Consider the following 18,913-nt stretch of genomic DNA (forward strand, 5'->3'; position numbering starts at 1 on the left):
TATACAGGGTTATATATGGGGTTCAAAATTTGTGTACCCCAAACAATGCTGAGTCACCAGTGACTCACACTTCACATGATCGCCATGCAGAGAAGCACAACCGGATATAGAGTAGCAAATTCATTACATATTATCCAAAATTTTGCAAGGGAATCTGGGGCGGAATTCCCACCTAGGGGTGAGACAACAGCAGGGGTGCATGCATAGATGGACCTACAGAACACAGATTTGGCATCAGGCCTCGTGTCTTCCACCTACATACAGCAAGGTGCAGACGCCCTGAGCACACGCCGCCGACTGATCAAGACCTTGCTTTCCCAGCGATGTCTGCCGAAAGTTGGTTGGGATGAAGACACTGTAGAATTGTTCATCAAGGTATGTCAGGGACACTTCATACCTTTTCTTTTCTCTCCTTTGAATGTTGCTTACATGCACAGTTCCAAGAACCCATGAGAACGTCTCATCGGTGAAACAGCTCATCTCAGATCTCATGGCATGCCAGAACATGACGCCTGTTACATTTTGTACCCACAGGACGCAGCATTTATGGACAGCAACAATTTCTTGAGCAGTGTGGGAGTTGGAGAGCGAGAGGCTCGGGTCGCCAACCGCTTGGTCGCGAAGAGACATTTTGGACTAGCCCATGGCATTGGCCGATCAGGGGACGTTGCAGCTGAGCAGCCAAAGGTGCTGTGAACTGCTTTTGTGAGAGCAATATCTTCTTCTGCAATGTACACTGGCCCTCACTGCAGATGCTTTGGTGCAGGCTGCAGGGTCCTCATTACTAGCCAAGCTGACCAACATTCTAGTGCAAGATGCCCTCAAGGTGGCAGGAATGCTGGATGTTGGAGCAGTCACTGTACTGCCACTTGCAACAGGCATGGCATTGACTATGACACTGCTCGCCTTGAAGGCAAAGAGACCTCAGGCAAGGTGATGCACCGAGCCACATGCAAGCCCTTGAGTCTTCCACCCGGTATTGTCTAATAACAGTTGCTTCATTTCCTTTTCATACATGCAGGTACGTACTGTGGCCGCGCATCGATCAGAAGACATGCCTGAAGGCAATAGTGTCAGCGAATCTTGAGGCTGTGCCGGTGCCCTGTAATCTGGAAGGGGATGAGCTGCGGACGAACGTGCCCCTGCTGCGCGCTGAGATCGAGCGCCTCACCCCTGCCAGCATCGTCTGCATCGTCACCACCACCTCATGCTTTGCACCGCGGGGTGCAGACTCACTTGTGGAGGTCGCCAAGCTCTGCATGGACGCAGACATTGGTCACATTGTCAACAACGCCTATGGCGTGCAGTCTGCAGCCCTCTGTGCCCTGGTATGCGCCTGCTTCAGATGAGCTTAGTGACTCTCACAACCGCCATGGAGACCTTTGAGTATTTGTCAATCTGTGCATGGCTTATTCCTGTGACGCGCGCATGGCTGAATGACACATCATCTCAACAGGTGACATCGGCGTGGCGGAAGGGGCGTGTGGATGCGGTGGTGCAGTCGACTGACAAGAACTTCATGGTGCCTGTGGGCGGCGCCGTGGTGGCCGCCAGCAAGCAGGACCCCTCTCTTGTTGCCGCTGTGAACAAGGTGATGACATTCGCAATCCACCACACTCCTGATTCGTTCCTTAGCGTTCGAGCTAGAACATTTGGTAATGGCCTCTCAAGACATGATCCTGGGAGTCAGGCTGTGCTGCAGGTTTCCTGACGAGTGCTTCATGCAGGCTTATCCTGGGAGGGCTTCTATTTCACCGCTGTTGGACCTGCTCATCACACTGCTGCAGTGGGGCGAGAGCGGCTGGCGAAATGTTCTGCAACAGAGGGAAGCAGTGTATTGGTACGGCTGCTGTCAGCCCTGCCCTGCACAATTGCACCATGTTGACATGGCATTTGCAGCATTGTGCTGAAAATCATGAGTCAGGGACATTGAGGGTTGTTCATGCTTGCAGGCGTGCATTGGATAAACTGAGGGACTTTGCTGAGGCCATTGGGGAGCGCGTCCTGGACACTCCAAACAACCCAATCTCAATAGGCCTCACCCTCACGAGTTTGCAGCAATCCTCTGTGACACACCCGCCTTCTGCAGCAACGCCTAGAGATGCTGATGAGCAGATGCGCTCAAGCAGTAGTGAGCCTGCCTCATCTGGCAATCATGGACATGTCAAGGAAGCTGCCTCCACCACAGAGGCCAGCTCAGGTCTCTCTGGCTGTGAAGCTATTCAGACTGGTAGCGTAGGCACTGCAGAATTGTTGTGCAGTGACAGTGACCAGCATGTCAGCAAGGCCTTTGATGGAAGTAGCAGCCAAAAGAGCACAGCGCTGCAGACAGCGAGCAGGACAAAGCCGACTACGTTTCTTGGGTCCATGCTGTTCAAGAGGGCGGTGTCTGGATGCAGAGTGGTGGCTAGGGGTAAGGAGCAGAGCGTGGCAGGGCACTGCTTTACAGGGTACGGTGCCCACTGTGATGCTTACCCATGTGACTATCTGACATTTGCAGCTGCTCTGGGAACCACGGAGGAGGATGTGAATGAGTTTCTTAGGAGGCTAAACCTGTGCATCAAGGAGTTCAAGAAGCAGAATTGTAAATAAATACAAGTTGTAGTTTACAACTCGGATTGCCTACAACTGCAATTTCCTGCACACTGATGTCATTGCAACTTGTACTGATGTTTACATCTGTTCTAGCAGTCCCCCTGGTCTAATCCAACGAGTCGTCTCAGCTATACCTATCATAGGAGAATGTCAAGGATCAACCACGGCCTGCTGGAAGATTTTGTCCGCTCACATGTGCACACCATTCGTAGCACCATCAAGGAGATGTAGGGACCTCATCATAAGGGATGAGCTGTGCACCTCGCTGGAAACCAAAGATCATGGAGGGGTTGTACCGCATCATGTGCCCAACATCTAATGACGGGATCGTCTCTCTTGCATGACTCAAAGCCTGCTCAAAGCCTTTGACATCCAAGAGTTGCGGATGCTCCTCAACCAGTCTGCACATGCACACAAGTCCCAGTAAAAATTTGCATTCACATGACTTAGCCTGTTCTTGGATGCAGGCTAAAATCAGTATAGATGCATTCTCTCCAAAGACATAATAATCGCGATCACGATGGGAGTGGGAATGGCGCACTTGTCAACATCAACATCTGGAATGAGATCCCGAAGCCGATCAGCTGCAGCCTTTATGATGCTAATGTCCTGTCTGAGCATATACATTGGGTGCTCCAAAAATATCTGGGCAGCATCAGCTCCAGGGAAAATGCTTTTGACCTGCAGGAGACGCTCTGCAAGAGCCTGCACATGCACACTCAACCACGTCGGCAGGTGACACCACTAGATTTTAACAGAAGGATCAACTTCAACGGTGAGCGCTCGAATTTCAAGTGTGCCTTGATGGAAGCAGAGAGCTCACCCGCGGGTCTGCACACAGCTGTGCAGCTGTATCAGCCTTGATATATGGCAGACGTGATACAAGGCCAGGCAATAGAGATATGACCTCATTAAGGCGAGCATCCATCTCCTCTGTTTGTAACCTTGCTTTCTCCGCTATACTCCTCTGCAGAACCACAAGACTATGATCAGCATTCTGCTGGACCGTACTGCAAATTAAAGCCTTACTAACAATAACGTACTTTGAGTAATCTGAGCTTCAGATCGTCGTTCCAGACGGTATTTCTCTCGTTCATTTGCCAACCCATTGACCAAGGTACAGAAGAAGAGGAGCTGTTTTCTGCAACGCCATCAGTGTCGCGGTAGATGTGCTCGATGGTCGCCTTCCTCCTTTCGTCGTTACTTCCTGAGTTATAAGAGTACTCATCATGTGCAGTTCTCCCAGAGCTCTCTGCTCGAGGTACAAAGGATACATCTATCCGATGTAGCTGACACGTGAAGGCGGGCGAAGGATGAAGTGCGAAGGACAGTCGTGTCAACATAGTTCCAAATGTGTTCACCTGACAATTTGAGTTTGTGAAATGTTCAAAGAACCATTGAAAGGAGTGGATGTGCATGCAAGCGTATCCCAACCTTGGAAGGTGTGCCTCGGCAAGGGGAAGTAAGTTTACGATAGCGTAGCACAGCATGAGCGGCAAACGTGAACAATTTCATCAAATGCACCCTCTCCTAGCTCAAAGGCGTTTAGTTTTTACTTTTGTTACTTATATATACATCTGAGGACTTTTCGAAACAAATATGTACGGGGGAGGCGGGGGTTATGACGGAGCAAGTCAGTTTGGAGGTGGAGGATTCCTCGGAAGGTGTGTTTGCTCCCAAGTGAGACTGATATGCAATTGCATTGATTCTCCATTACCCCGAGGTTGGTCCACTTGTGATGCACTGTAATGCATAAATGCTTCCATGCTGGTGCACCATCATTGTCACTGAGGTTCCTCGTTTGTCTCACGTGCAGCCAAAACGATGGAGATGCACGATCACCTGCTCCAAAGGTGATTTATTTGCTCAAGATTCTCGCAGTCGTTTTGTTCCTTCCATCACTAAGAGTGATCAAGGCTTTACCCGCATCATACATGTGCAGAGTATTGCATCGAGGAAGGAAGGGCTCCGGGCTGTCACTCTTAAGCAGCTCATCGATGTAAGTTGACTTCCAGATGCTTTCATGCTCCGAGTGATAAAGTGTGCTCGACAGAATTTGCCTCACAAAGTGCCTCTGAGAGCTTGGCAAGATATTGATGGAACCCTGTGTGCTCTGTAGGCAAACAAAGCAGAAATCCACGACGATGTGAACTCCTTTCACAACGTGTGTCCTCCCTTTAGACTTCTCACCTTGTAATTCCCAGCCGATTATGCTCTAATCAAGTGCTTGGAAACTTAGTCGGTTTTGACTTTTGATTTGTGCGAGCAGGTCACTTGTGTGGGGAAGATCCTCAATGTCCGGGAGAACAACAACATTGTGGAAATGACAATATTTGACGGCACTGGCACCTACACAGTGCACTACTACAGCAATGACATAGATGATTCGGTGAGTGCTTCCAAGCAAGCTTCCCTGTCCACTGTTCACACGCTGCTTGCCCCAGGTCTGCTTTATGCGATTTGTTTAAACATTGCTTGCTTCGGCACACCTGAGGTCTGTGCGTTCACCTGGTGAACAGATGGCACAGCGCATTGCAGAGTGGCGGACTGGCGTGTATGTGAGAGTGCATGGCAATGTCAGCGACTTTGATGACAACTGGAGAATCCTGGCCTACAACATCAGAACAATCACAGACTTCAACGAGGTAGGGGAAGGTTCACAAGGAATGCTCTGCACTCTTTATGGTGAATGTAGCAAATCTGGAGCCTGGCGCAAATTACTGTCTGAAATGTGGTTCTCTGCTACCTACAGGTGACGTACCACGGCCTGCAGGCCATCTTCCAGCATGCACACATTGCCAAGGGCGCTCCTGGCAGTGGAGTTGCGCAGGCTCAATCAGGGGTGAGATACCTGACAACTCTGCAAGCATGTGTGTCGGCTCTATCTTGGTTGCTTTGCTCGGTGTGGCTCTGACACAGGGTGTGATCTCAGATCGGCGGAGCGCCAGTGGCTCAGACCGGCGGTGCTGGAGGGACTGAGTTTGGTGGTGGCCCTGACGAGGTCGGCAATGATGGCCTGACCAATATCCAGCGCAAGGTTCTGTCTGTCTTTGAACAGCCGGCGCATCTAGCAAGCAGCGAAGGCATCACGGTTGAGCAGGTGAGACCCTTATTTTGATGCCTTGCACTGCAGGGATGTCGGTAAAGCGCTAGAGTCTTGCAGAGAAGAGGTCATAAAGCTGGCGGCATGTCTCTGAGTCGTCTACATGTTGATGCAGGTTTCAGCCCAGCTGCCAAACTTGACGCCCAAGCAAGTGCGCGACGCCGTGACATTCCTGATGGACAATGCGAACATCTACACGGTCTCTGATGAGTACCACTACAAGTCCACCAAGTGTGACTGAGCAGGTTGTTCTTGTGCTGTATCTATGCTTGAACAGGGTAGAACCCCCCTCGAGAGCTGAATATTCTAGGAACTTGAACCAAATATTACAGGTGCATGTGGGTGGGACGATGATGATCCATTGAACAACTGCTCCTCGAGATTCCATTGTGATGCGCATCTCATGCTATGCTAAGAAATGATTGCCGAGGTACAATAATCTAATAGCAGTTCATGTTGTCTATATCTGCTTCTGTGCAGCAAACAACTACAGCACATGCATGTGCCCATCACATGTTGCCAACATCAGAATTTTGTCTTCCTCTTCCTGCCTGTGTACTTGGTATCGCCAGGAATGCCGACATAGCCCTTGTGCCGCGCCTGCTCCTTCTTCTTCAGGATCCATGCCTTCCCCTTGGCCTCCGGATGTCTGCTGGAGAACTGTGAACACACAGACTTTCTGTAAAATCTCAAGGCACACCCATGCTGACACATCCAAAACCAGCCGATCTTCAAGAAGACACTTTTTTAAAATTGACAAGGTCTCTCAGATTATCTAACAATTATTCAGCCAGGGTCCGATGCTTGTGGACCCATCTGCGCGGGACTGAGGCGCACCCTTGCGCTATCTGCACCCACTCGCCGCCTCTTGCTGCTGTGCTGCCGCCCGGCCACCGCGACCGTCCCTTCCTCCTCGTCAGACGCCTCCCCAGACATGCCCCTAGGAGCTGGCATGGCAGCTGAGCCGCCCACCATGAGCACCAGGAAGTACTTCTTCGCGCGCGTGCTGTGGGGGAAGTCCACCACTAGGCCGCCGCTGAAGCCGGCACGCATGGCTGCTGAGGTCAGCATCTCCGCCTGGCTGCTGTCTGCCGGGTAGATCTGCAGCACCGCGCGGCCGCCCCGGGTGAGGCAGCTGTACATCGTCTCGAAGAACCTGCGCATGCGCCGCCGCGGATCCGCCCCTCGCCGGTCCTGCATGGAAAACCCACAGATGAGCGCTCCATGGCTTGTATTGAACAGCAGGGTTGGCACGCAGTGTCACAGTATTCCCTGGTGAGCTGGCATTCATTTGGTAAGGTGTATACTTCAAGGTCTTTCATGAGCTCTGCATCTTTGTAGGTCTGCTTCATGCTTAAAATGCCAAAACAAGTGCGTCACTTACAGCATTGCACAGCCATTGTACAGCAGAGATGGAGATGGCCCCATCAAAGGCGCCGGTCCGCAGTGGGAGCCCATCGCCCAGATCATGCAGGCACAGGTCCCCCTCAACCTCCCTCTCACGGGCAACATCCAGCATTGCTTCGCTGATGTCCATGCCCTGAAATCAGCAGGGCTCCACGTGAGATCTTCCTGCATTTCTTGAGCCGTCGGGATCTACAAATGCAATGCCGACAGAAGATGCACTCACCACCCAGCAATGCCCCTGCTCTGTCAGGGCCTCTCCGCTGAGGCCTGAGCCACAACCCAGATCAAGCAGCATTTTCATGCGGCCGTCATCAGGCAAAGCCAGGAGCTCCAGCGCACGTTCTGTCAGCTGAGCCTGTGGCACCAGGGGGGCACATCTTCAGCGTTTGCATTATTGCGCCATGCACAGATATCATGGCCGACAATGCAGAGGAATGGACGATCAAAATGCCCACCTGGATTGCCATCATCCTAGAATTTGTGGTGTACTTCCTAGCCTCCTGTTCATTGTAGAAAACCTCAGGGGGTGCTGCATTTTCGGGACGATCCCCTCTTGTCATGCTCGAGAGTTGACACGGCTACCTCTGCTTCTTATTCTAGGACGTTAAGTGGGATCCTGAGAACTTCAAAGCACCAAAACGGGAAACTATAGCAACATTAAAATGTGCGACAAACGATCAAGATCGCAAAGTGATGTTGTACCAGCTGAGTACGCGACACACGTCTCGCAATCTCCAAAGTTAGTTGACTTCCCAACAAATACTGATCTGTTGAAATGAAGTAGAGCTTTCTCGCGACGTCCAGGGCATTCGCAATCCCCTGCAACGAGGGAAATGCACATCTAGATCAAACCCCATTCCACCAGCGCTGAGTCCAGCTTCCAAGCGCATCTTGGTACTTGGTGCACAGCTGCAAGCCTCTGCCTTCGCCTGCCCTCGCATTGGATCTCGATCATCATGGTGATTGGCAACACTGCTAGGGCTTGACGAAGCTGTGAAGCCTCCCAGGGCTTAGGTCGTCCCGCAATTCGTCTGGGGCTATCTTTCCCACAGGCATCAAGGTTTGTAATTAGATCACCTTTGCAAGGGTGTGATGCAGAATACTGGCGTCGGTGTTCCATCAGGTCGTGGGAGCATCTGCTCTGGTCCAGCAAGCAGTAGCTTCATAGTATTTCTGCTACCTGCTGACAGGGTTTCTGCAACTGCTTTTCTTGTTTCCAGAGAGTAACTGTCGATGATGTCACTATTATGGGGAGGTTGAGATGCAGTATCTCGCAGACCGCCCATCAAGCGTCAACAGAAACGCTGATGTTGCTTCTTCTTTTGCTTGCAGGCAAGTAATCGAGGTTGGATTGTCCGGGACAGTAAGGAGTGGACGCGATGTTCAAGCGCATATTTGGACAAGGCTCGGGGGGTGGGGGCGGAGTCGGTCCCAAGCCCTCCGTCACTTCCACAGTTCGCACAGTGGACGCAATCCAGAAGCTGGGAGAAGTGAGTTCCTGTACCCCTGCCTGGACTCATGCAGGATCAATTATTGGAACCATGAAGAACACATTCTTGCACAAAGATCACTACTGGTGTCCTTCTGGTACAGCTCTGTCAGTTGCTCACTACTGCAACTCTGTCTGCACAGACGGAAGAGCTCCTGGTTAAGCGGCGGTCTCTGCTTGAAAAGAAGATTGCTCAGGAACTGGAGAAGGCAAAGGAATACACCAAGGCCCAGAACAAGCGCGGTATGCTTCCAGTGTCATGCTTTCTCAAGGATGCAGGGTGCTGCAGATCCTCCCAAATGCTGAGTGGTCCTCGACGCCGAGACTGATAATGCATCTCTCACCGCAGCTGCCTTGATGGCCTTGAAAAAGAAGAAGATGTACGAGACGCAGCTAGAGCAGTGCGAGAACAACATTCTGCGCGTCAACGAGCAGCAGATGATGCTCGAGAACCAGCGCACCACTGTGGAGACAGTCACAGCGCTGCGCGACGCAGCACAGGCCAGCAAATCCACCATGTCCGAGATGAAGATCACCGACGTGGATGCGGTGCGCAACCTTGCTCAATCCTTGCCTGGTGGTGAAGTGTGTCCATCTTTTGTTACAACATGCATTTGCTTCAGCAGTGCTCACTGGCGTGTGACCTGCGACAGGTGCTGGATGAGATCAATGAGCAGACGGACCAGATGCAGCAGATTCAGGACGCCATGGCGCAGCCCATTGGCCCGGCCGCAGACATGGACGAGGACGAGCTGCTCGGCGAGCTGGAGGTGCCATCTCTTGCCTTGTTCTCTTTGCCACACCCAAGTCACTACTTACACGATCATCTTGCTGCAATGACACTGCTCGCTTTCCAGCCCCAGCATGTTGAAGGGGCTGGCATGGACCCCAATTGTGCTGTCTGGCAAGGAATCTTTGAGCATGAGATGTCTTTTGCCACCACTGCAGAACCTGGAGTCGGAGCAGTTGGACAACCAGCTGCTGGAGCCGGCGCCGGTGCCGACGGCGCGGCCTGCGCAGGCGGCGCGCCCGCAGGCGGCGAGCGCGATGCCGAACGTGCCCCAGGGCCGCCCCGCGCAGGCGGCCAAGCCGGCCAAGACCCAGGAGGAGCTCGAGCTGGAGGCCCTGGAGCAGGAGATGGCAGTCTGACCTGCGCGGTCGCCCCCCACTACTCGGATTTGTATATTGCAATGCTCCGCTCCGCTGGAAGTAGCTCGATGAATAGTGCTGTCGACTGTGGCGTCTTGATGTGAGGGTGTTGTGCGCCCTGGAGATTTGGCAAAGACCTCTGGGACTGTCGTGTGGAGGTCTGGGCGACAGAGCGCCCTTTTTGTGCTGTGTGGGCGTGGACGACAATACAGAAGCCGCCTGATGATATTTGTGATGATGCCCCACCCAGGCAAGCCGGCCCTTTTCTGTCATGTGAGGGAAATTTCAGCAGCGAAGGACTTCTTGGGGGTCTTGTAAATTAGCTGGCCTGTGTAAAACTAGCATCTCTTCCTGAAAATTCAATGTTCAAAGCTATGTCCGTATCGGGCTGCTGACCATTGATCACTGATGGCATGCCATGTGCTGCCAGTGGCTTGCACGAAAATCAAAATTACTTGCCTGCGATTGTCACAGTGCGTGTGGCAGCGTGCCGATTCTGCAAAGGGTGCTTCATGCTTGCTGAGACAGGCCTTTTTGGCTGCCTAATGCGCACGCTGCCACCGCAGTTGTCAATTCACTTCCACCAATGGTTTGGCGGTCTTGATGGCATCATGTGCACTTGGTGTAGTGCTCCTGGGCCGGGTGATCCTCACAGGCTTGTTGGCTGATTTGCCTTTGCAAGGCAGCTCTTCCTCTCATCTCTGGCGCTCGTCTTGCCTTGACGTCTGCATTCCTCTTTCCCTACTCCCATGTTAGGTGGGTCATAACGATCATGTTCATCATGGTGATTCACCTTCATTAGACCAGCCACTGGCAACTGCCTTTGGTAATGGTCATCATTCACTGAAGGCTGGCAGCGCTGTACCGTGCACGGTGACCATGCCATGATCATCATGATGCCCTGGCAGGCAGCATTGCGGTCGAGCCGCTGCGTTGCGCTGGAGGTAGAATATCTTGGCGTGAAATTAATTAAGGTAATGTTTCTGGCGTGAGATCATCTTTCTGGGTGAGATCTGGCATGAGATCATTTTTGAGGCACTGCCGCAGCGGCTGCGACTGCCATTCAACATGATGCATGCAAATTCTGCCGGTCGTGGCTTGCACTGACCTGCTCCACCTGCCAGGGAGTGAGCATGACCACCGTCGCAGCCTGCCCAAGGAAGGAAGGAAGGAAGGAAATTACACATCAACTCCAGCCGCCCAGGGCTGATTGGATGTACTGACAGCATCCAAGTGATCAAAACAATCCATGACAAAGTGTGCAACACTGACAATATCTAACTGCCACATGAACTGTTGCATGGTCTGAATGGCAGCACCAAACAAAGCAGGATATTGGTCCCGAATGGACTGCACAGCAGGGCACTCAAAAACCAAATGGCGCTCATCCCCAAGCACGTGCTGGTCACAATGTAAGCAATATCTCTGGGCCCGAGCAATTCAATCATGCATGTTTGAAGTTTGAGAGACCGTTGCTGCCTATTTCATGCAGAATCCCCTTTCAAATTTCAGCCACGAGTTGCGATATCTTGCATGCGTGGCAAATTAGATCGCGTTCCCTTTCTCTCGTATCTTTCCTGTTTCAGGCGTTCCATTTGGCACTTCACAGGATCGGGGACAAAACTCCACATTAGAGCAAAAAAGGCTGAGCAAGTGAGCAGAGAAGCGCATTCAGGGTAGCACAAAGGAGACCGCCCCGCCCACGAAAGAGAGTCAGAGGGGACACAGCCACGGGGTTGACCGCGACAGGACGCTAGCACCCCGCAGCATCAGCTGGCACACCTTGACAGCTCCTGTGTGAGAGAGGCATGGCGGACGCACCGCCCACACGCAAGCCTTACAGGATAACCAAGCAGCGCGAGAAATGGTCCGACAGCGAGCACCAACGCTTCACGGAGGCGGTCGAAAAGTGAGGCCTCCCCACCGAGGAGGGCTGACTTCCTTACGGTTCCTTGCTGCCGTCCCCTGTCCTGCGCTGGCCTTGCACGCGCAGGACGCTCGCTGACCTACAGAATGTTGCCTTCCAGGTACGGCCGCGACTGGAAGATGATTGTGGAGCACGTCGGGACGCGCTCAGTAGCCCAGGTGCGACCGTCATCACCACCTGCCGGTCATAGTAAACTCGGCCTGGGTGCTGCCTGGCCGAGGCAGCGAGCCTGGCAAAGAGTCACAGCAATCAGGCGTTGGGTTGGAGGCAGCCAGGGGCAGGAGTTTCAAGGCAGGGCCCGCTCGTTGGAGCGCGCGTGTGTAGTGCCATGGGCGCAGTTGCTAGGAAGGACCAGGCTTTGTGGCCTTCCAGTGTGCAAATTGAGTGCTGCAGGCATTCAGAACTGCGCTGCAGAGCTCGCAGACCCTCGTTGCGTCCGAGCACCATCGTGTTAGGTCCCATCGGTGCACCCCCTGTCGCAGAGCAGTTTAGGCCAGCTTCGCGATGACGTTCTGCCGTCCTGCGGAGGCCCTGTGCCGGTCGATATGGTTGTAGACAACTGTCTTCGGGGGCAATTTTCCGGTTCAATGCGGGAAGTCTCGGGTTTGACCAAGGATGGGAGTGTGATCCGGATGGGCCGATGTCTTTGCATTTCCCCCTCATCCAGGTCTTGTTGGCGCATTCGGCAGCTGCAAAATGGTTTGCTATCATCACGCAGGCATAGTCGGCTTTTTCTCTACCGTTTCGGACGGTAGTGCGGGGCTTTGATGGTGATTGGCACCTCCCAGGAAGCTGTCGGCCTTTCTGCCTCAGCACTATGATCTCGTGTGTTTTGGCGACCGCATTCATTGATCTCCTCTTACTGGCCTCGATCATCCGCGAAAGGACGGTGGGTTCAGCTGTTAAGGCGTCTGTCGGCCTGCATGTCATGTGATGCTGATGCCTGGCATGGTGGTGGCAGGTGCGGAGCCACGCACAGAAGTTCTTCCTGAAGCTGGAGAAGTCGGGCCAGGCGGGCGTGGTGCCACCGCCGAGGCCGAAGAAGCGCGCGGCCAAGCCGTACCCGGTGCAGGACCGCGGCGAGGAGCGGCGCAAGTCCAAGCGCAGCCGCAGCAGCGCCTCCAACAGCAGCGCCCACTCGCAGCCGTCCCAGACCAGAGGGGCAGCAGTCTCCCCCAGCACCTCGCCCTCCAACGGGCGCTCCTCGCCCCGCAGCGCCGCAACTGCCGCCACGCTGCCCGTCAGCTCGCGACGGCCCTTGCGCTCCAGCCGGGCCACTCGCAGCCTCGCTAACGCGGCGGCGTCCACCAAGGGGTCCAGCCAGGACCTGGAGGGTGCGTTTCTTGGCTGAATTCCTTTGCAAGACTGCTTGGATGCCTTGGATGCAAAGACATGGGGCCCTGTAAATGTTGCAGAAAGGCACTACATGTAATGGTCATTTGCACGCGCGCAGGCAATGGCAGCAATATTGCGTCGGCAAATGAGAGCAACAACGACCACAGTGAGGGCCCGTCTGCAACCCAGGAGAACTCTGGGTTGTCCACAGGAGGCGCAGATCTGGACCTGCAGTTCAGCGCAGACCCGATGAGCCTTGAGGCACCAGAGGTGAATGCCTCTTCTATTTGGGGTTATTGTGCTGGTTGCACTGTTATTTACACGCTGTTTCCGTGTCGAGCATTGACAGCAATTCTTGAACAGAAAAGAGACGCTGACTTGTTTTCACTGTGCAGGCTGCGCCACGCCCACGCGAAAAAAGCGAGACGCCAGACTATGGGAAGCTCTATTCCATTGTGAACGTCCTCTTCGACTCTGGTGGAGCTGCAAACGATGAGAAGAACCACAAGCAGATGATGGAGCAGCTCGAACCGGGGCAGCGGTGCGCTCACTGCCTGCAGTATCTGCCGCTGTTTTTGTCTTGTTCACAGCAGCGACCTGTAGCTTGGGACAGCTCAGCAGTGTCCAATTGCTTAAGGCCGTTGACGCGCAGGAAGGAGCTGCTGGCCATGATGGACCAGCTGACAGGCAACCTGCGCAGCACATGCCCGCCCGCGCAGAAGCTGGAGCAGCTCAAGGCCGAGCTCAAGGCCAAGAGCCAGTCGCCCACGCCGCCGCAGCAGCCGCCGCCGACGCCAATACCGGCTCCGGCGCGCGCATCGCGACTGGACCACGCGGCGTCGATGCCCCTCATGCCCTGCACCGCCTGCCTGCCCATGCCCCAGACCGTGTCGGAGGAGCCCCTGGCGCTCATGCAGCCCCTGCCGGGCTCCCAGGGCACGGCGCTGCTGCAGCCGCTGCCCTGCGCGCAGCAGTGCTCCTTCTCGCCCGTGCTCCCGCCACCGCTCGCGTCCGACGCCTGCGAGCTGGTACACTGCGGCTCCGGCGCCGGCAGCAGCCTCGGCAGCGGCATCGGATGCGGCAGCGTGGCTGCACTGCCGGGCTTGGCGGCCGACGCGGTGCTGCTGCAGCAGAGCGAGCCGGAGCAGAGCATAGCGGAGCAGCTGCTGGTGGATAATAGCGGGGAAGGCGCGGGCATGGGGCAGGCCATGTTTGACATCCAGCAGGGCAGCGGGCTGGAGGAGGTGGGGCTGCAGCTGCCCAAGAGTTCCTCGCTGGGCGGCAACACCCCCCTGGACACCTGCCTTGCCCAGCTGGAGAGCGGCACCGATCCCACAGTGCCGGAGTCTGATGGTGCGCTCCTAGTCACTGCAGTGGTACTTGGGGGCAGTTTTGTGCCAAGCAAATGCTGATTGCATGTCTGCTTGTCTGTGCTTGGCACATCACTGAAGATATCTTTGTGCTCTGGCTGCAGATTTCTTGGACAGCTGGAAGATTGGCAGCTCGGACCCAGTGTGGCAGACGTTGGAGATGCAGCAACTTTCCCCAACCGCACCCACTTCGCCCAGTTCATTCACGCGCGACACCAACGGAAGCATGTTTGCCTTATGATGCCCGACCAACGTTCCCTAGGTGCAGTGTTTACACAGAGGTGCAGCTGCGTTGAGACATGCCAGGGGTTTTCATTCCAGCTTTCAAGCTGGCTTTGCGGCGCGCAGCAGCCGTGCATCTGGCAGGTTCAGGGCCGTGCATGGATCTGACAACTCGCTACAGCACCGGTGTACATACTAATGCTGTCTGATGTTTCATTTATAAGCTGGTCTAGGAAAGTCTAGAGAGAAGTCGAGCGACAGTCCCTATTAGCCGAGAGAGAGTGAGAGCAAAAGAGGACAATGCGCGACAGCGCGTGTATACTGAGCAGGGCTGGTACAGAGGGGGTCATTGGAGTTTGGCAGGGATGGAAAGCTGAAGCACATATGTGAAGAACACAATCACGCTGAATAAAAAGAGCAGAAATTGGCTGGAACATGCTTGTCTCAAGAAGTTCTCAAGAAACAAATGTACAATGACCACTAGAGGCCACATCAATTCTGATGTTTGTGCCTAGTATGGATTTGCTGGACAATGGAGGGTTGTCAGATGATACTCTGATGTGAACTGCGGACCAGACTCGCATCTTTGGCCTGTATGGTTCTGAGGCTTTCTTGCGGGCTTGAATGCGCTTGTAGTTTGGGACTGTCAGTCATTTCTGAATGCTAGCGTTGGAGCAATCCAGCCATTGAGGCCCCCATGGCCCTTCTGTACTGATTTGCTAGATTCTGCTGGCTAGCGCGCTATATAGTACTCTATGCTGGACAGTGACTCTGTAGACGATCGGACATTTATGTGCGGCCAATGCGCATTGTGGGTGAACCAAGAGTCAGGACATCAGGTGTCCTAGATCTCGTGGTCTCCACTCACCGCACCGGTGTTGCATGACTGTATGTATTGGAGGCTCTTGTAATGATGTCAAAAGCATCGGTTCCGCAGCATCATTATGATCGCATGCCTGGCTCATAATCTAAACTGCATATTGCATTGAATGCCCAATCGGTTGCATCTTGCAGTTGAAGTTGCCGGATGCAGAACCTTTAGAGATATCTTGTGAGGTCCTGCTGCAGCAAATCCGCGAAAGCAAGTATGCTTGTGAGTGGAAGCCATTCCTCTGGCATCTCCAATAGTGCCTCTAATGAACTGATTGAGAGATGTCATTAATGCTTTGGTCTGGATCCTCCCGGGTGCCTGTCCTAATCGAGAGTAACCGTCAAGATCCTTTCGGGATGAAAGGTGTGTAACGCACGCATCCAAGATCAAAGTGCAGAGAGTATTGGCACACTCATTACACTCGAAGTTCTATGTCTCCAGCAGCAATGAATGCTCTTGCGGATCCAGGTGCGTTCAGACTGTGCAGTCCACCAGGACGCAAAGCGATCTCCTGTCTGATCTGTGAACATACAATATGCAAACGTACATGAAATAATCGTACCATCCCCCAACCTAGTAATACGAGATTACATGGTTTTCAGATTGTTCATAATAAACTGCGCGCAGGAGAGGCGGGCTCGATCTGGCGGACAGAGAAAATCGACAGTTTTCAGAAACTGGCCGCAAAAGCTGGATTGGAAGAGAACGAGGAGTACAAACGTCTCATCACACTGATCGTTGCAGAGACAACATCGTTGGAACAGCTATGGCAGGCACAAAAAGTGTGCGCTTTGTCTTTACTCTGTTTCTTGCTGCGGACTCCTGTTTCCAGCTCACATACAGCTCCACATGTCTACAAGTATATCTCGCAAATTTGTTGAGAGGGGCACAATTGATCACGATGCTGTGGCAGGATTGTCAGGAAGAGACTCCTTGGTGGGCAGATGGAGAGTATGACCATGACCGGGCTGACAGGCAAGTGCCAATCATCCCAATGCTAGATTGAGACGCTGGAGCTGCAGACAGAAATCATCCCCCCATTTCAGAAACGCCATGTGCGCCTGCACAGGGAGAACGATGCGGGCATGGCGGCATATGGCGCGGGCGCGCATGGCAAAGCATTCCACCATTTTTCAGAGGCCATCCGGCTCTGGCCCAGCAACTGCATCTACCATGCCAACCGGGCATCCTCAGCCCTGAAATTGGGCCGGGCAGACGTGGCTCTCCAGGATGCCAAGTAACTGCCGCGCACATAAAGCTGTCAATGCAAGCAAATTGACAAGTGGTAGAACTCATTGCTACAAAATATTGCAGAGCAGGCCCACACCAGCTGGGAAACTGATGCTGAGAGGACGCGTGTTGCCAGGAATGCCATGAAGAGAAACCCCAAGTACTGCAAAGCATACCTCCGGGCAGGAGCTTGTGCGGTAGCTCTGCAGCGGCCGTCAGAAGCTCTGTCGATGTACCAGCACGCCCTGCTGCTCAAGCCCAAGAGCTCAAAGGCAAAGGCACGCGTCCAATCACGCTCACCCGACTTTTAAATTCCATTCTAATTCTGAGCTGGCACTTTGCCAGAAACAAAAGGAGAGGGACTGCTGAGGAGACCAACTGAGGTCTTGTGGCCAGTAGGCAGGCTGTGAAGCAGCAGCGAGGATGTGCGAGGAGCAGGCGAGGACGTGTGAGCAGGAAGCTGCTTCTGCGCTGCATGGAGAGCGTCCGCCGATGCCCCCTGCAGCACCCAGCGACGAGGCAGCCGCCGAGCAGCTGCTCAGCGCAGAAGCCATGCTGCAGGCCTGCCCTGACATGCATGCTGCCATATGCGCCTACATCGAGGTCTGACATGGACAACTGCATCTGCCTCCATGACCGTTGTATGCTTCTGTGGCTCTCGGGTCTTCCAAAGCCGAAAGCAAACATACAGATGTGGCAGCTGTGCATCTGCGATTACTCTCTGAAGGAAGTACAAGATGGCGAGGACTTGTATTTCCAACTAAGAGCGCGCGATGTTCATGCAGGGGCTCATCCTGTGCCAGCGCTATGCAGATGCACAGAATGCTTGCCTGCCCCTGCTCCCTGGCGTGGACAGGCTCTACCTGCAGGCGGAGGCATCTTGGAGGGGAGGGGACGCGGAGGAAGCCCACACCAGTCTTGAGGCTGCGCTGGCACTTGCGCAGGACAGCTCAAAGTGCTTGAATCTCAGGAGCCTGGTGGCGCGCTTGCTGCAGCATGAAAGGGCAGCAGCAGCTGCTCGCGAGGAAGGTGCAACCAGTGGCTGTGTCACCTTTTTAGAATGCTTCAGATTGATGAAATTCAAAAGAGCACAGGAGAGTCCGAGGAAGCACATTGTGTGATGCTGACGCAGCCGAAGCTGCAATTTTCAGGCAGATTGGAGGAGTGCATCGGGGAGTGCACAGCAGCCCTGCAGACGACAGAGCACTTCTCGTGCGCGGGGCTGCACTGCCACCTGCTATACCACAGAGGCTCCGCGCATGCGGCGGCTGGTCACTCACAGGAAGCTCTGGGCGACTGCAGCGCTGCACTCCAGCTGAACCCAGCACATGCAGAGTGTCTGCACCTCCGCCACACGGTCTGTTCCTCGCACTTTTCTTCTGGACCCCAGGCATGACACTTAGAGCAGCAGCAATCTCCTGCGTTGTGCACCCTTCACTGGGAGCCTGTGTGTATCTCAGCACCCTGTCCTGCCCACTGCAGGTCCAATTTGGCAGCAGCATGGATGCAATGTTGATTTTGGTGGGGCTGATTTTTAGGTGCACCGCGAGATGGGCAGCTATGTGGAGGCGTACCTGGACCTGCAGCGGCTGCGCACTGCTGCGCCGTCCTGGCCGGGGCTGTTGCAGCTGATGGAGGAGGCGGCCACGCTGTCCCTTGCGCACCGGTCAGACCTGCGCGCTTCAGCGGTACGCTCTCCCCAGGATGGCGACACTGCCACAGCTGAAGCACCTGGCTGTCAGACATGATCTGCCGCCCATCAGTGCAGAGTGCAATGCACTGTGCAGAAATGCATCTTGCAGCCGTTGTCGTGGTCAATTTTATGGGCTCAGAAGAACTGTGATCTGTCCTGTGCTTGTCTTTCTGGATCAGAGCTGGTATTAAGGCATGGATTGTTTCTGGTGCAGAAGGCCGGCAATGTCCCTGGGGGCTATTATGAGGTGCTAGAGGTTCCAGTGCAGGCATCTGCCCAGGACATCCGGCGCGCATACCGCAAGCAAGCTGCTGTGTGGCATCCTGACAAGTGGCTGAATGCGGAGAAAGATGATGTGTTCAGAGCACAGGACAAGTTTCGAGAGGTCACACTTGCATATGAGACGCTAGGGGACGAGCAGAAGCGGTGCATGTATAATGCAAAGAACTTGTGGTACTGAGCTGCATGGCAGTCCATGGGCCATGCCTGAGGACAAACGATGGAAATATGGCTGGTCCAGGA

General features: G+C 54.1%; 7 protein-coding genes across 7 annotated transcripts; 5 read left to right on the top strand and 2 right to left on the bottom strand.

The window, feature by feature from the left end:
* Positions 1 to 207: 207 nt before the first annotated feature.
* On the top strand, positions 208 to 2,592 carry COCSUDRAFT_11877 (O-phosphoseryl-tRNA selenium transferase; the record flags this gene model as incomplete). The annotated part of the gene is made up of 8 exons (XM_005650999.1): positions 208 to 375; positions 535 to 687; positions 767 to 933; positions 1,022 to 1,328; positions 1,457 to 1,591; positions 1,728 to 1,840; positions 1,953 to 2,067; positions 2,329 to 2,592. The coding sequence occupies 8 exons, from the start codon at positions 208 to 210 to the stop codon at positions 2,590 to 2,592; spliced, it is 1,422 nt and encodes a 473-aa protein (XP_005651056.1).
* Positions 2,592 to 3,957, bottom strand: COCSUDRAFT_52360 (hypothetical protein). The gene is made up of 4 exons (XM_005651000.1): positions 3,639 to 3,957; positions 3,419 to 3,562; positions 3,137 to 3,300; positions 2,592 to 2,996 (listed from the first exon to the last, which is right to left on the bottom strand). The coding sequence occupies exons 1-4, from the start codon at positions 3,936 to 3,938 to the stop codon at positions 2,813 to 2,815; spliced, it is 792 nt and encodes a 263-aa protein (XP_005651057.1). The 5' UTR covers positions 3,939 to 3,957; the 3' UTR covers positions 2,592 to 2,812.
* Positions 3,958 to 4,194: 237 nt separating this feature from the next.
* On the top strand, positions 4,195 to 6,171 carry COCSUDRAFT_52361 (replication protein A, subunit RPA32; the record flags this gene model as incomplete). The annotated part of the gene is made up of 9 exons (XM_005651001.1): positions 4,195 to 4,259; positions 4,412 to 4,448; positions 4,538 to 4,594; positions 4,715 to 4,759; positions 4,865 to 4,984; positions 5,115 to 5,240; positions 5,348 to 5,437; positions 5,528 to 5,695; positions 5,814 to 6,171. The coding sequence occupies 9 exons, from the start codon at positions 4,195 to 4,197 to the stop codon at positions 5,937 to 5,939; spliced, it is 834 nt and encodes a 277-aa protein (XP_005651058.1). The 3' UTR covers positions 5,940 to 6,171.
* Positions 6,172 to 6,223: 52 nt separating this feature from the next.
* Positions 6,224 to 7,866, bottom strand: COCSUDRAFT_27058 (S-adenosyl-L-methionine-dependent methyltransferase; the record flags this gene model as incomplete). Its single annotated transcript, XM_005651002.1, has 5 exons — positions 7,561 to 7,866; positions 7,329 to 7,460; positions 7,083 to 7,238; positions 6,536 to 6,892; positions 6,224 to 6,337 (listed from the first exon to the last, which is right to left on the bottom strand). Exons 1-5 carry the CDS (start codon positions 7,663 to 7,665, stop codon positions 6,224 to 6,226), a joined length of 864 nt encoding a protein of 287 aa, XP_005651059.1. The 5' UTR covers positions 7,666 to 7,866.
* A 185-nt stretch (positions 7,867 to 8,051) lies between these two features.
* COCSUDRAFT_52363 (Snf7-domain-containing protein) lies at positions 8,052 to 10,097 on the top strand. The gene is made up of 6 exons (XM_005651003.1): positions 8,052 to 8,165; positions 8,438 to 8,595; positions 8,738 to 8,837; positions 8,944 to 9,143; positions 9,248 to 9,364; positions 9,543 to 10,097. The coding sequence occupies exons 2-6, from the start codon at positions 8,485 to 8,487 to the stop codon at positions 9,741 to 9,743; spliced, it is 729 nt and encodes a 242-aa protein (XP_005651060.1). The 5' UTR covers positions 8,052 to 8,165; positions 8,438 to 8,484; the 3' UTR covers positions 9,744 to 10,097.
* A 1,454-nt stretch (positions 10,098 to 11,551) lies between these two features.
* Positions 11,552 to 14,616, top strand: COCSUDRAFT_59046 (hypothetical protein; the record flags this gene model as incomplete). The annotated part of the gene is made up of 8 exons (XM_005651004.1): positions 11,552 to 11,652; positions 11,771 to 11,828; positions 12,153 to 12,209; positions 12,632 to 13,004; positions 13,124 to 13,275; positions 13,401 to 13,546; positions 13,658 to 14,358; positions 14,480 to 14,616. 8 exons carry the CDS (start codon positions 11,552 to 11,554, stop codon positions 14,614 to 14,616), a joined length of 1,725 nt encoding a protein of 574 aa, XP_005651061.1.
* Positions 14,617 to 15,914: 1,298 nt separating this feature from the next.
* Positions 15,915 to 18,851, top strand: COCSUDRAFT_59047 (TPR-like protein; the record flags this gene model as incomplete). Its single annotated transcript, XM_005651005.1, has 9 exons — positions 15,915 to 15,936; positions 16,096 to 16,252; positions 16,538 to 16,705; positions 16,835 to 16,982; positions 17,098 to 17,301; positions 17,484 to 17,727; positions 17,850 to 18,055; positions 18,237 to 18,386; positions 18,606 to 18,851. 9 exons carry the CDS (start codon positions 15,915 to 15,917, stop codon positions 18,849 to 18,851), a joined length of 1,545 nt encoding a protein of 514 aa, XP_005651062.1.
* Positions 18,852 to 18,913: the final 62 nt, after the last annotated feature.

Source organism: Coccomyxa subellipsoidea (genome assembly GCF_000258705.1).
Source record: "Coccomyxa subellipsoidea C-169, whole genome shotgun sequence".
NCBI classification, from domain to species: domain Eukaryota; kingdom Viridiplantae; phylum Chlorophyta; class Trebouxiophyceae; family Coccomyxaceae; genus Coccomyxa; species Coccomyxa subellipsoidea.

Coding starts and splice junctions, on each gene's coding strand:
- COCSUDRAFT_52360 (XM_005651000.1), bottom strand. CDS start 3,938: ATGTTGACACGACTGTCCTTCGCACTTCATCCTTCGCCCGCCTTCACG. Junction 3,563..3,638: donor TGAAGCTCAGATTACTCAAA/GTACGTTATTGT, acceptor GTGGTTCTGCAG/AGGAGTATAGCGGAGAAAGC. Junction 3,301..3,418: donor AGCTGTGTGCAGACCCGCGG/GTGAGCTCTCTG, acceptor GTGCATGTGCAG/GCTCTTGCAGAGCGTCTCCT.
- COCSUDRAFT_52363 (XM_005651003.1), top strand. CDS start 8,485: ATGTTCAAGCGCATATTTGGACAAGGCTCGGGGGGTGGGGGCGGAGTC. Junction 8,596..8,737: donor CAATCCAGAAGCTGGGAGAA/GTGAGTTCCTGT, acceptor CTGTCTGCACAG/ACGGAAGAGCTCCTGGTTAA. Junction 9,144..9,247: donor AGATCACCGACGTGGATGCG/GTGCGCAACCTT, acceptor GACCTGCGACAG/GTGCTGGATGAGATCAATGA.